The sequence below is a fragment of the Sebastes umbrosus genome, chromosome 2 (assembly GCF_015220745.1).
Source record: "Sebastes umbrosus isolate fSebUmb1 chromosome 2, fSebUmb1.pri, whole genome shotgun sequence".
In the NCBI taxonomy this organism is placed as follows: Eukaryota; Metazoa; Chordata; class Actinopteri; order Perciformes; family Sebastidae; genus Sebastes; species Sebastes umbrosus.
Window position 1 is genome coordinate 25,819,893 of NC_051270.1, and position 15,203 is coordinate 25,835,095.

The window sequence follows — 15,203 nt, forward strand, 5'->3', positions numbered from 1 at the left end:
GCTGGAGTCTATCCTCCCTGGGTGAAATTACAGAACCCCTCCTATAGAAAACGTGAAAGAGAAGGTTAGCGAGAGCTGCGGATCTGACAGCTACTAAAGTGTGGAAGTAATTTTATTAAAATGAGATGTCAGTGAAAACGTGAGTCCTCTTCTAAATGATTACTGGTGATTGTGATCTTTTCCTAATGGGAAAGGCGCCTGTTATAATCTAAATGATTGTACAGAATTAAGAGCATCATCACCATGTGAATTTTTTTGGCTGCTTGAGCCCGTATTGTTGTCGGTATGTTCGTAAAATACTTGAAAGAGGTTTTACTTTTCACAAGTCTCCTCGAGGCAAATGAATGCAGATTATATCCGAGATAAGCACATGTGTCAGAGGTGTGTTAAAAGGTGTCAAGTAGCAATTAATCAGGATGTTAGACCCCAGGATCTCACAGGTCCTTTCCAGCTAATAACCATGAAACACAGTGAGAACAAGGTAGGTGTTTTTTTTGCCCCTTTTGTCTATTAATCTTGTTAATACTGACTGATTCTGGCAGTAAAAACAAAATCTCTCCCAGTTTCCTTCACATAGCGCATTGTGGTGCATAGCCAGTGAGTGTGGATCAGTGCATGGGAGTGTAAGGGGGTTCAGAGGGAAAGCCAGCAGGGGGTTTTCAGGCCTCCTGGGTGCTTTGTAGAGGCTGTAACAGACAGTGAGGAACATGGGTGTTGACAGGGGCCCAAGTCAGTGCTGTAATGCGCTGTACATCTCCATTAGCACTCGGTGTTTTGGAGCCGCTTGCTCGTGTGTTGTAGGCGAATGCGTACACGTCTATAAAAACGAAACCGCTCACATCACCAGTACTTTATAGCATTTCCTGAGCTCAATACAGGTCTGTAGAAAAAAATGTAAAAAGGTTAAATGATTTTTAATCACACACCTTGTCAGAAAAGAATCACAAAAGTGTATTTTTCATGTAAATATGCTTTTATTTCACCACAAGTAAGCCTTTTAGAAATAATACAAAATAAATCTAGTAGTAGCAAAAGTACAATATTCATGGGTTAATGCAGTATTAGAGCTGAATTTGAGAGTGTATACGTGTGTGTGCATATTGCGTGTGTTGTAAGTGCTAGGAGAAATAAAGGGAGCTCTTTTAAGTCCACCTCATCTTTTACACCTTGAGTGTATTTACACTTCAGAGATAAGCGTACGACTCGTCGTTTGTCTGACCCCATGATGGGCTGCTGCTGTTAATCATTGTACAGTCAGCCGAGCTACTGTTAATCCTTTTTTGTATAACTTGGTTAATTTGTACTTTAACTTTTTACATTTTATATGCTGATATGAATGATCAATTGGAAAAAAAAGGATGATTAAAGCCTTTCTCAATAACTCTCAATGATGCAAAGCTAAAAGAGGTTAATTTTTGGCATAAAGAAACATATCAAGGACATAGGTGTGACTGAACTAAATATTGCAAAAATAATAAGTAAGTTGTTCTGTACTGTACAGTAAGACTAAAATAAATAGGCCTGTGTATTGGCTAGAATCTGGCGATAAGATACATATCATGATGCAGGGGTTACGATTCAATAGATTGCGATACTGTAAGCAAAGCCTTATATTGCGATTTCTTTAAATCTGATTTTAGGAAAACAGTCATAGTATTAAGAACACACCGCCATATGCATAAAATCTTGTCACAGTCCTTCTAAGATCCTCCATCATAGCACTACATTTTATGCAATCTGAGCTACGATTATACGCTGCATGAATATGGCCATTTTGAGATCACGAATATTTATCATGATTATTCATTATTTATTGCACTTTCACATTTACATAAACAGAGCGCTGCTTTCACTTCCCCGTGTGCTACATTCTTGCTAATGTACAAATCTTTGCATGAAAATACGACATAAGACTGTAGGGTGCGCATGCAGCGGTATGACAGCTCCCCAAAAGTGGAGCCAAATCATCTCGATCGCCAGCTGGTGGTTGTCTGTTAGTTTAGGAAGCGTTTGATTTGATATGCAGTGGAATTTTTGATAAGCAGCTCACGCAATTTAAACATAAATATCATAGGCGATCGCAAAATCGTGATCGTGATAAATATTCCATTAATTGTGCAGTCCTAATCTGAGCCACTGTATGCCATGAATCTCTGAATGTAAATTAAAATTAGTGTTTTTGAGTATCAATACAATATCACAAAACATAATATCATGATACTCAAGTGTATTGATATTTTCTTACACCCCTACAAAATAAACCTAATAGGCTCTTCCGCAATATGGTATCTATATGGTATCCTAGTCTCAGTAGAACTGCAAGTTGGTTCTATTTATCAAACCCCAGCGTCTCCTTGAGAAGGAAACAGATTGCGTGCTGGCCTGATACAGACTTCATCAGGTCATCTGAATTGATGATACATGTTGCAAGGCGGCTGAGTTCCCCCAGAAACCTCTGTTGGAGTGCTTGCTGGCAGAGACGGGGGCCTCGGCCAAGTCTGTCTGACTGATCACTACAGATGCTCCTCTTCAAGTATTCCGAGTCAGATCCTTAGTGCCGGGTCTTGAGGGACAAACAATAGCACCTGTTCCTCATAAGATAGCCCATTCATGTATCTTTAATGAAGCCTGGGGGCAGATGGTGTGAAATGACATTATCCAGTACTTAGCAGTGCTAAGACAAAGGAAGAGCAGTGCCAGCACAACAATGCCGCTGTATTTACGAGGAGAAGAGAGGACGCTGCCCAAGTGCCCCGCTCACATCTGCTCCACTTCATTCTCAGACTCCTCAAGATCATCTTGGCAATAGAAATATCCTGGGCACTCAGCCCATGCATAGATGAACTTGAGGGTAACTCTTAAAAGGGGGGGGGGGGGGGGGGTTGGGTTTGTAGTAACAGAGGGAGAGTGGAAGCCGCACATATGAACACAATTTCTCAGTTTTTAAAAAAATATACTTCTTTATTTTTTTCTTCTACTTTATATTAGCAGTGTTTTTTTTAAGGCACTTGTGAAAATGTTCTAATCTGCTCAGCCACTGTGCCAGCTGTTAATTGACAGCTCAACTAACCTCCACTATTTGTTGCCACCTTGAAGCTCCTCACATTTTGATTTGCCTTTCTCTGACATTAGTCAAACTAATTAAACTTTAATGCGCGGAGCTCATTACTGCAAATCACAGCTATTCAAACTCTATGCATTTATTTCCCCTTCAACGCACATTCACACTCTGCCTTGCCTCGCTGAATCTTGTATATTCTGCTCCATATTTTAAAATAATAATAGTAATAAAAGCCGATATCCCAGATGAAATGATATAATTTACATTTATTGCTGGGGAAAATACGTCCAAGTGTCTGACACCTTTTGCTGGCTGTCTCTCGGTATATATATACTGTGTATAATCTGTAGACATCTCTTGTATGATTCTGTCATATTAATTAATGCAGTTACATTTGTCTTTTAAAATAATTTATGGGATATGGGATAGCTAGAAAAAATATTTAAATGGTTCTTTCATTGTTTAGCTGTTGTTTCCTCTCATGAAGCAGCTGGTTGTGGATCAGTGTGTTTTGAAAAAAGGCTGATCAGAATTATGTTTATGAGTGTCTTTTACATTAGACCAATAAGGTTGCATGTGTACAGCAGTCTCACAAACTGGTTTTCACTTAGGAGAGGGTTTGGAAAATATTTGACAGTTGGTTTTTTTTAGGAAAAAAAAAAATCGAAGTACCTTTTAATTTACTGCTGAGGCATGTTAGTTAATTCATGAAAATGTATGAGCTACCATGCAGCACACTTGTAACATACTTGGAGCGATGTGGACTTGAGGGAGCCCTTTCTGCCCCGTGACTACCGCACATTCAGCAGCAGACTCCATCTGGTTTTACAGTCCAAATACACAGACAGAGAAAAGCTGTGTTCCCCAGTGTCCCCCCGCCTGTCACTGGCCCTACCTCATGTTGTGACATTAATTATTGTGTTTTTCCATATGTTCCATACATGCAAGGCCAAGATTCATCTTTCATCCATTCAGCCTGGAAACTTGGAACTCAAATCCCTATAAAGCAATGTTTTATTTAAGGTCATTTGTCGCAGTCTCCTTGGCCATTTATTTTTTCTTCGGCTACAGCACATTTTACAGAATTACTTTTGGAAGAATTACATACTTTTCTATTCTTCTATAATGCACTTTCTGCTCTTGCACTTCTGTAAAAGCTCAGTAGGCATAAAACGGTTCTATTTATTTAGTTTTCAGTCTAGCTCGGCACCTCTGGACAGATCAATAAAGCACTTTTAAGTAGGTTTAGCGTGCTAGCTGTGAGAGAAACTGGGTGCGACTGCTCCGGTAAAGGGTCTACAGGGGGAGCAGCGCAGGCTGAAAAAGTGGAGATGGTAGCAGACCTCAGCCAGAACATGGGGGGAAAGTCATTGCTCAGAGCAGGTTGATTTCATGCCCCAATGCAGCGGCAGTAATTGCACCCAGACCCGTTTTATTGCGAGTTGATTTTAAGGAGGGATGAATGGAGAAACATTCTGTAAAGTGTTTATTTTGGGGGATGACCTTTATTAACCCATTTTCCAGGCAGGTTCCCCTGAGATGGCCTGGCTCAGCGCTAGATTAACCCTTGCAGGCCCATGGTAGCTAGGCTGCTCCCCATCATAGAGCTTCAGGAAGCAGAGGATGACAGTAAGATTGGACCTTACTGCAACATGTGTGCAAAAAAAACCCCACACACGCCACTTTTGAGACATAAGCTACTCACCCACCCTTGACACACACATGCAGGGAGTTTGGGTTGATATTCCCAGTAGGCAAGTCAGCAACAGACTGGATGGTGAAGGTTAATATGTGAGTGGAACAGACAGTCAGAGAATGACATTAAAATGAAATACAGCGAGCGGCAAGCACTTTTCAACCGCCTGCTATTTTTCCTCTGCTGAGAACAGTAGTAAATTACTGGATTGTCTTTAGGCTTTTATCATCTAAATAAATGATCATCGCAGATTATGTGAGTAGTTGATCTTACCCCGAGGTGAGGGTCTCCTGTGTAATACATTCAACAATCCTCTTGCTAAATTGTATCTGCTGCAACAGCAATGGTGTCAGTGAATGCTTCTTTCAACACGTACAGTAATTCTCTACAGACGGACCTCCTGAGCCTCTCTGCTCTCCGTCCTGCACGCTGCTTCTTCTAAAATGATGCTGTAACAATGTGCGTACGCAGGGGCCTTTTGATGTACCGAGGTGAAATTGTGCTTCGGATTAAGAGCAGGCGTAGGCCGGCCAGGTATTGTGCGAGCACAGGAGGGCCGTCGGTGCCGCAGAGCCCCCTGTCAGCACGCGTTAGCAGGAGCTGTGATCTGGCCTCCCCCCCCTGAGTGGGCTCTGTGTTTCTGTGTACTATGCCTGTGCTTAGGCCTCTCTCTGATCTCTGCTCCCTATCTGTTCAGCAGGTCCAGGGTCACATGCCTCCGCTCATGATCCCCATTTTTCCACACGACCAACGCACTCTGGCAGCAGCAGCCGCCGCCCAGCAAGGATTTCTCTTCCCTCCGGGAATGTCTTATAAGCCAGGTATGAAACTTTCTCTCTGCTTGCCCTTACACTTTTATTCATAATTATGATTTTTAGTCTGAACGACAAACACACTTGAGGCCACTGGCATGCTCGGTCTGAACTTGGACTTGAGACCAGGGACTGGACTGGATGTGGAACAATAGATATGGGCAGAGAAGCAGAGGAATGTCAACATGTCTTCAACATGAAAGTAGATTTCAGGAGTGTGCTGGCTCTGTAATTGTTTTCCAAGTATCCACTGTTAGAGATCCAAAAACTCAGGAGATGAAAAGTCTTCCTATTGTTATCTGCATAAAAAGCAACTCCCCTCTTACAGTTTCACACACGTATGTCTTTTGATAGTGAAGTGAAGTAATTAAAAGACAATTGTGAGGTGGAGAGCTTGTGGATGATGTAAGGAACAGGTTCTCCTGCATGTACAACTGTTTGCATTGCCTGTAACAGCATGCCTCTTTCTCTCCCTTTGTCTTCTAAATTTAGTAAAAGAAAAGCCTTCCACAACCTTCAAAATAAAAAAAAAGTTTTTAGAAAAATTGTTGCAACATGTTGACTGATGCCCTGCCAAAGCAGTAACCTCGTACACCCTTATATCCTTGTGAAAATTAAAGATGTGCCACCACATACTACTGTACTTATTTTAAATATAAACATATATCCATGGCCTTTTTTTTTGCTCATTGCTCCCTTGTTCTCAGTCTAAGCTTTTCACCTCACATGGCTTACTTAGTCCCAGAGCCTAGCGTTCTTTTTTTTTTTTTTTTTAGATGTGTCTGTTAGTTATTTAATCAAATTTAGCTGAATTTGAATGCTTTTTAAAAAGTTTTCCTATTTTCACTCCCACGCATGCAAATAGAAGGAGACAGTGTCTTGCGTGGATGAAAACCTCACTGTCAAAGAGAAAAGGATTTATGAGTCAGCTTGAATAAGGAAAGTCCTCTTGTCTGTTATAAACCAGTACCAGAACAAGGAAGAGGACAGAAAACGGAAAAAGAAACACTGGAAAGTCAGCAGGTTCGCAGCAGAAACATTAAAAGGTGTGGTAGTGCAGTTAATGAATTAACTATAAAACCACAGGATGAAAAAGAAAGTCAGCTATTTTGGAACTATGGAGCCATGACAGCTTAAACAAAGTGCCTGAGGGGGAGTCTTTTACCAGTGTGCTTTCTGCAATAGGTTTGACACGGAAAATGTTTTAGTTCAAATAACAGGAGCTATTATGGAATCATGGTCAGGGGTCGCCATGTGTATAGCTCGTGCATAATTCATGAGTTGGTGAAGAAAAAGCAAAGGGGGTCTGAAAATGACTCGTGTAGTCAGGAGAGGTATTTCAAAAACCTCTATTATTGCTCCTCGGCCAACAATATACACAATATATCCAGCGAGTACAATGTTATCACCACCACCTGCAGGGTGTACAGGATGCTGCCGTGTCCTTTCTCCATGAAGTGAGTGGCCAAGCATTCACTTCCAAGACTAAGGCACACTAATCTGATGTTATCATTATGAGAAATCTCCCAGGGACCGCTGCTTATGACCCCCAGCCCTGTGGCGCTCACATGGCAACAGAGTCATTCTGGCACCGTAGTGGCAAGTCATCACCCCGTCCACTGGCTGTGCTCAATGGCCTGGTGTTGCATGGTAGACGAGCACAGTCATAGAAACATCAACTCATCTTTTAAACAAATAGACTTCCCTGTCCGTTTGCACTGTTTACACAGACATGGCCGCATTCAGTCTGATGTGCCTTTAATAGTCTTCGGTTCCTCTGCCAGTCTTCCTCATAGACATCCTGCTGACAGTTGACATTTCCTCTTGCTATTTTATTTTATAAGTTGTATTTTTATCACATTTCAGGTGTTTAGGAGATGTTTTTTTTTCTTGATACATTGTAATTTAAATTAATTAAATCATGTTTGGTAATTTAAGTGTTTTTTACTTTATGGCCTCATCAGATATACTTAAGAATCAACTCTCAACAATATAAAAATGTATATACGACGGCATATTAGAGCCGTTGTAGGTAAAAATAATAATAATAATAATAAGAAGAATAAAATAAACAGAGCCGGGAAGGAGGGGGTAATATTCCGAGAATTTTTTTAGATTAAAGTCATAAATTTACCAGACAAAAATTGGATATTCTCTGAGACTAAAGTGGCAAATTTATGAGATTATAAATTCATAATTTTACGAGAAAAAAAACTCGGAAAGATACATATACATGTTTTCTTTCATGTTCTTAATGTATTCTTTTATTAACATATGTACAAATATTATAGAAGTTTCAGGAGACGAACAACGTCTATCTTTGATTACATAAAGGCGTGTGTCTTTTATTTCAGCACAGCTAACACTAAAAAACAACCCCTGAGAAGAAATTACTCTGAACACACTGCGTTATACAATAATAATATATTGCACTCTGCGGCTCACGTTACCGCAGTGTTTAATGGTGGCATAAGTGTGGAGAGGTTGATCCAACCTTGCAAAGTGAAGCAATGTGGATCCTAATCAAAAATACCTCACTATTTTCATTACCATGGTTTTGTATTCTACTATTTTACGAGTTTTTTTTCTCATAAATGTACAACTTTATAATCTCGCAAATTTTTCATTTTTTTCTCGCAAATTTATGACTTTATAATCTTAGAGAATATCCTAATTTATTTCTCGTAAATAGGATTTTTTTTTCCCATAAATCTACCACATTAATCTCAGAGAATATCCCAGTTTTTTTCTCGTAAATTTATGACTTTAATCTCGGAAATGAGTTTGAGTCTGAGTTTTTTCTCATAATATTACCCCCCTCCCCCGGCGCCATAATTTATTTATTTTACCTACAATGACCCTAATACGCCGTCGTATGTACCTGTATTCTTATTTGCATGTCAGCCCGTTTTTCTGAGAACAGCTTTGGTAATTCAATAGAATTAGGAGCCAGTGAAAAGAGAAGATCAAGTTTGAGGGCTGCCGTCATATACTTCATTCATCATCATTTGATCTGGTCTAAGAAAGGTCTCTGCTACGTCTGTCAACCCTCTGCGGACCTATGACTTATATTTCATGGCACCGCATGAGCAGGGAAATATAGCCTGTTGTGACCATGGCGTCACCTGCGTTACCCCACCCCACCCCCCCACCCCCCTTAGCATTTAGAATCCAGGCTCTGGGCATGGGACCAGCCATGGCCAGTAAAATAAAAAACACAGTTTTAAATGTAATTCCCTTTCACCAGTGACGTTAACCTGGCACAGCGCCCATCCTGCTGGAGCCTGGTGCCTCGACTGTGTGCACCCAAAACCCAGACCTTGGAGACCCGAGACCCCCCCAGCAGTGGTGGTGTGCTCACTTAGCACATGACCCTCCCCAGGTTTCACATGACATCCAAAGACATCCAGCCATTTATTATTCCCAAACCCTACGTCACAGAGGGGAGACGGAGAGAAAGCGATACCAAAAAAAGGGGGTGTAGAAATAACCACAGTGCGCCCAGCACTATTTGAAACCACTTCTGCCGTGTGATTTTATTTGCTACTAAATGGGGATTGAATTTCCATGGCCCGTATCACATTGTGCTGTGCTGTACAAGATTGCAAAGTGAGGCGAGCGGGTGAGGGCAAAGTGAAAGAGAAGGTATATACATTTACCTTGTCTGTGGCTTAATGGCTCCATATGTTTGTGAGAAGAAGTGACAGGCAGAAGTGGGGTCTGAGCGAAGGCCAACTACCCCTCCCCACTCCCACTGTGCGCCCCACCTCCCCTCCTCCAGACACATGCTTCAAACCAACGCTGCACCGTCTCACTGGGGCTGTTCTGTCCATTGCAACACACTAGGTTGAGTGTGTGAAAGCGTCTGGTACTCAGTTATACACCCCCGTGGATATCACTCATACAGCAGCCGTTTTTATATCCCTGTCTGACATACGTGCTGATGGCAGGCCAACAGCAGTGAATAGTAATGAATAGTGCTGCTATTTGGACACCCATTCTTCCTTGCGTGATCACAGCGATGTGCGAGATAAGAATGTGTGGTTTTTTTTAAAACCTTGTTATTGTGACTACACACTTGTTCTAACCAGTTTGCACACAAGTGCTTTCACTGCGCTGCCAAAGCGATCACTCAGAAACAAACAATGTAGTGTTGAACAATAGCCAGACAAGTCTACAGCTGTATGAACATGCTGGTCCTTTTACACGACCGCTAATTGAATACCAGGGGAGATATTTAACATTTATTCTGAACACATGCACATACACATATAAACCTTAAAAGAACTTGTTAAACTATGTAGTAGTTATTTCCAGGAGGAGCTCTGTGCAGGTGGAGGAAGGGAGGGAATGGCGCAGAACGTTCCTAAGTAATCCTGCTCCAGTCAAACCAGCTTACCCTTTTGTTAATGCAGATGTTTGGGCTTGAAGCCGAGGGCTCGTTGCAATGTGCCACATTGCTGTGTGGCAAAGCAGCGGAGGGCCCGGGATCCGTGTTGGCACTTGCCTGGTCGCTGTGGGCCGGCTCATTGTCTGAACCTGTATGCATTGTTGTCTCCCTCTCTCCCTCCCTCGCTGACAGGTGATAACTACCCGGTGCAGTTCATTCCATCCACAATGGCAGCTGCAGCAGCGTCAGGACTCAGCCCCCTCCAGCTCCAGGTATGTACAGTGCTATGACAAAGAATGCTAGGGACGCCCGCCAAGCCCGGGGTAGAAAGGATGGCTAAGCAGCTGTACGCTAAGTAATGAGCTGCGCACTAAATAATCCTGGAGGCCCCCAGCTCACACACGCTTATCACCTTACATATGTAATTTATCCTGTTTTATAGAGGATTTATCCCCACTAGCTCAGCCAGACAGAGGAGTTAAGGAAGATAATAGTTATTAGAGGGAATGAGAATCACTTTGGTTGCTTTAATCGCCTGTCAGTGAATTTATCAGAAGACAATTGACTGTGTAAGCAAAGAATCTCCTTCTTATTGCTTTTATCTAGTAGAAGCACTGTAATATTAATGCTATCTCTGTGAGGAAGACAAATGAGAAGAAAGAATGGACAGAAAAATCTGAGTAATTTTAATATGTACTCATGGTATGTTATACAGAGTGAGCCACATAAAAAGCTGGGATAGGCTCCAAGCCCTACAGGCTCCTCCAGGACTTTTCTCACACAGCATTTTAAAAAAAGCTGAACCCAGGTCAGGGCTTAACCTGAGGCCATAATGTTTAATATAGATAATTGTCTTGTTGTTACAATCATAAATACCACTGTTACCAGGGCTTCCCTCAGCCTGTGCATGATCTTTGTTTCCAAATTGGTGATAATGATTCCCTTGCTAAGTTTTAACCGACTTTTATTTGCATAAAAAAGCATACAAGTAGCAACAGGAAGCTGAATAACAACTATATTTATTCAGCTGCACTGCTGCTTCTCTAATTATCCATTTCCTTTGGCGTTCTCGGTAATTGTAGATCTTAAGTCTGTTTGAAACGTTAAATCAGATCTTTGAAAACAAAAGAAGGAAACAAAGGATTAAAAAGCATCTCCCCTGACATGTTGTTTTGTGGCCACTGCTGCTTTGTCAACAACAAAAAGTTCTTGAAAGCTGCAACATGTGATGCTCAACAGCAGAAAGAAGCATGTCAAGAACAGCTCAAGACTGAGGGGGGAATCTCTTTGCACACTGATATATGTGGCATTTGTCCTTCTGAGGTTACCACTGTCAGTGTTAACGAGCCTTGGCAAGTTCTAACAATGCATGCAGCTGGCTCTGAAGAGCTGTGCGTCATTATGCAGCCGCGAGAAGAGCTATTAGAAGCACGCAAGGTGTTAAATGAGTCTGCTCATGTCTGAAGACGTGTGTCCGTGAGAGCGAAAGGTGGAGGCTGCGTATGTGAAACCTGGAGCGTATATGTGTCGCTTTAGTTTGTGTATCATGGAGAAGTCCATTGGAAAGGAGTGGTGGTTCAGACAGGCATGCAGAGTCTATTTATAATGGTGTATGAGGTCAGATGAGACAGTCATATATCTGAAGGTTGGGGTGAGGAGGGGAGACGGGTCTGAAGTGATTAATTCTGATTATGTATCTAACCCTGGGAATGGGCAAAAACAGTGCCTCCAAGACCATGACTTGGCTGACCTTTACAGAACACAGTAAACAAAAAGAGGTGCATTTTCCATTAATTGAAGTCTGTCAGCCTGTCACATATTCCGCCTGCTGGCTGCTATTTACCCTGCATAGAGACTCCCCTTAAAACAGCAAGGCAAGTCAAACATGCCCTTTTCTACATGGCTGGGATCAACAAACCATGTGACTGCCACCACTTCCTCTACAAAGCACTGGGAGCCGGCTATGATTAAAAACATCATATCAAGCCAGACATGGAATTAAGTTTGAGTTGTCTCCTCCCTTTTAGAGCAATAATAGCACCGGCACCCTCCTCCTTCTTCTTCAGAATTAAACTACTGAAAAGTATACTCCAATATGTGTGACAGCGAGCGAGAGAGGACTCATGAGTACAAAAGAAGCAGAAAAAATGTCCTTCTCATAAACGACAAAATCACAAGAGGAAAACAACACGATAAAAACAATTTGATTTAATTTGAGTTGAAAGTAGTGCAATGCTGTGGCTGCACTCTAGACGTGTCTGACGGCCGGTACACTCTGGACGCATGAGCATCGCGTGACAGCTACCTCTCTGAACTGCTGCCTCTCTCACGCGTGTGGAGTCCACTCTGCATAGAGTTTGTCTCTCATAATGGCCATTTCATTTCATTATAAATGTCATTTATATTTATTTTATACAGAAAAAGGTTAAGAAGCCTGTGCTCATTTGTAAATAATAATAATAATTCACAAATAAAAGCCAGTAGTCTATTCATTTAAGGAGCCGTGCAAGTCATCGCATTTTCTACAACACTGTCCTGCAAATATTTCAGAATAAAAGCCTTGTGTTAACAAATAAAGGAATTCTGTTCACAGAAAAAAATGATAGAGGGCTTTTATTTTGAAACGGGAAGTGTTGAGTTAGAAATATTTTTTTTCCATGTCTGTGACATAGTCTACAGATATAAACATTAAAACTGTAGTAATGTTGCTGGTGTGATGTCAATCAATGGTCAAAAATTATTTTGAACCACGCAGCACATGGAAAAAATAGGCTTGAATCTTTAGAAAAGACGCAGCTGATACGCAGCCAAGCTCTAACCTGTTAATATGGGCTCCGGCATAAAAAGCAAGAAGTTCCGCGAAGTGCACGCGCTACTCACGTGTCCTATGTGGCCTGGACGTTAGGGTCCTGTAGTAAAAAAAAAAATGTGACAGATACTTTGAAATTAACACATTATGTCCAGTGTTATAATTATGCAACTTGTAATTTATACACCACTGGTAACATTATTTTGAATAAAAACACGACTTAAAATAAAATATAATAAGATGATTGAAGCCACCCCCGCTTATTACTTATCGTGCTACTGAGTTTATTCTGCATGCATCATCAAGCACAATACTCCAATAACCCTTTAAACTGTCCTCAACTTTTCTAGTTTCACCTTTGCATCTATTCTTTATCTTCCCAACACACACACAAAATCCCACACACACATATGGCTGGATAGGCTGCCCCCCCAATTAAAATATCTCTTCCTGTCAGCTGCATGGCAAGCTATAATTTTCACCAATTTACTCAGTTTATATTGTGCAATATATGAACCTTAAAAATTATCTTATTGGAAGAATTAATTCCCACAATGCTGCAGCGGTAATGTGATCAGCCATCCAGTCAGAGAGGCTAGCCGCTCCGTCAGTCTTAATGTCGGCCGCGTAGCCTCCTCACAATCTCCTCTGTCATAACAGTCTGGGATCCTCCCCCCCTGTTCCCCGCCCTTTCTCTCCGAAGAGAAGAAAACCCAACAAGGTAACAAAGGCTTAGAGCTGATGGATGTAAATGAATCTTCCAGGATGCGTTTGAGTGTTGGAGACTGTAATTTGCTTGTCAATACGAGGTGGTAGCATCACTCCGCTGGCTGGCAGTCTGCAAGTGGCTGTCACCAGGCATTGCTGTACCACGGGGCAATTTCACTCAATGTTTTCCTGACAGATTGGCTCTCGTCCTCAACTCACAGGAGAGGAGGCGGGTAAACTATCCCAGCGCGACATGCCCCTCTTCATTAGTGCCCACACAGGGCCGGGATGAGCCCGGGACCAGCAGGAAACAATGGCTCCGTCCCTGCCTGTCCTTCCCTGATTACAACTGACACCTCTCACCTAACAGAGGAAATTGTGCTCAGATTGTAGCCCAATCTGTCCGGACACCTACTATATTCAATTGAGTGAAGAGACAAGAAGGGGATTCCCTAATTCCACAAAAGAATTTTCTATTCGGGATAGCACTTAATTTGCTGTTTGTACACTATATGTTGCATCAGTTGCCAAGTGAAAAACAATTTACTTACGGCCAATATGAACTTAATATACATCGCCCTGAACCAGTAAAACAGGAGGAGGACCTTTGAGAAAGCCCTGTTTTTTATCATTGGAAGCAGACTTTGTGGCTTAAGCCATTTTAAAGAAAGCATTATTGGATAAAACGGAACATCTGGGTTCTCTGTTTGCAGTATCACTGTTAGGACTAAACAAATAGAAACCCTCTGCTTTCACTCAGTCAAAGCTCCATTTTCGATCGCTTGCTGTCTCTGTCTCACCGTCTTACATTTCCAATTTCCCATCCACATCTTGAACCATCTCTTAGTATCTTAGTTTGTGTATTTCTCTCTGAATTACTCCTTTTCTTTCTTTTTTTTTTTACTCATTCTGTCTGTGTTTTGCTTTTTTTTTTACCCCTGAATTGTCCAGGCCCATCACATCCTTATGCTTTGCAACACTGGAAGTCGAGCCGCTTGAGTTAAGACTTTAACGCCACAATTACCACCCGCCGTATTTGCCGTGGCAGCTCTCTAGGTCCGTGATAAACCTGGGCCCAGCCTCGGCTCATGCTCCCACTGTAAAGATGAAAAGCAGCCCCCATGCTCAGCGACAACCCGGACCAGATCTCGAGCAGACAGACACATCTGAAGGAGTACTCAGAGGCTTAGAGACGACTAGAGCGATAAGAAAGAGTGTTACACAGTCAGGGACAAACAGGAAGAAAGTGGGAGAGCAGCAAACCGCACATTATCTTTTGTTTGGATGTAAATGCCTGTGTAGTACAGATGTGAAGAAACGGCTTCCATCATTAACAAGTGAAGCACTTTTGACTTTGAAAGAGAGAGAGAGGAGGAGGAGGGGAGAAAAGAGAGAACAGACATACTGTAGAGAGCAGCTGTTTCTGTGTTTATGAGCAGAGGAGCCCGGTCTTTGAAGGTAACCCAGAGCAGTGCAGCGATGCTAGCTGTGTGTGGAAGGCTGGCTAATAGGACGGCTATGTGAGCAGCTGGATGGAGGCAGTGGTGAACAGAGGGACAGATGGACCGATAGAGTGGATAATGCAGTGAGCTGCACTGAATGGGAGGGCTGGCTCTGGGGCCCCTGGGCCCGGAGAACCCACACACACACTCACAGAGGATGAGCTGTGTTTGTGTGTGTGAGAAAGAGAAACTGATAGAGAAGGACTTCAACATATACTGTAGATG

The 15,203-nt window shown here is 42.1% G+C and overlaps 1 protein-coding gene across 10 annotated transcripts in view; it reads left to right on the forward strand.

Moving 5' to 3' along the window:
* sox6 (SRY-box transcription factor 6) overlaps positions 1-15,203 on the forward strand; it is a 154,842-nt gene that overhangs the window by 104,222 nt on the left and 35,417 nt on the right. For 9 of the 10 annotated variants that reach the window (XM_037790351.1, XM_037790329.1, XM_037790387.1 and 6 more), the window contains 2 exons: positions 5,455-5,578; positions 10,152-10,231. In XM_037790351.1, coding sequence (XP_037646279.1) covers positions 5,455-5,578; positions 10,152-10,231 — 204 coding nt within the window. The remainder of the gene's footprint in view (positions 1-5,454; positions 5,579-10,151; positions 10,232-15,203) is intronic. The other variant, XM_037790360.1, reaches the window with a different exon arrangement.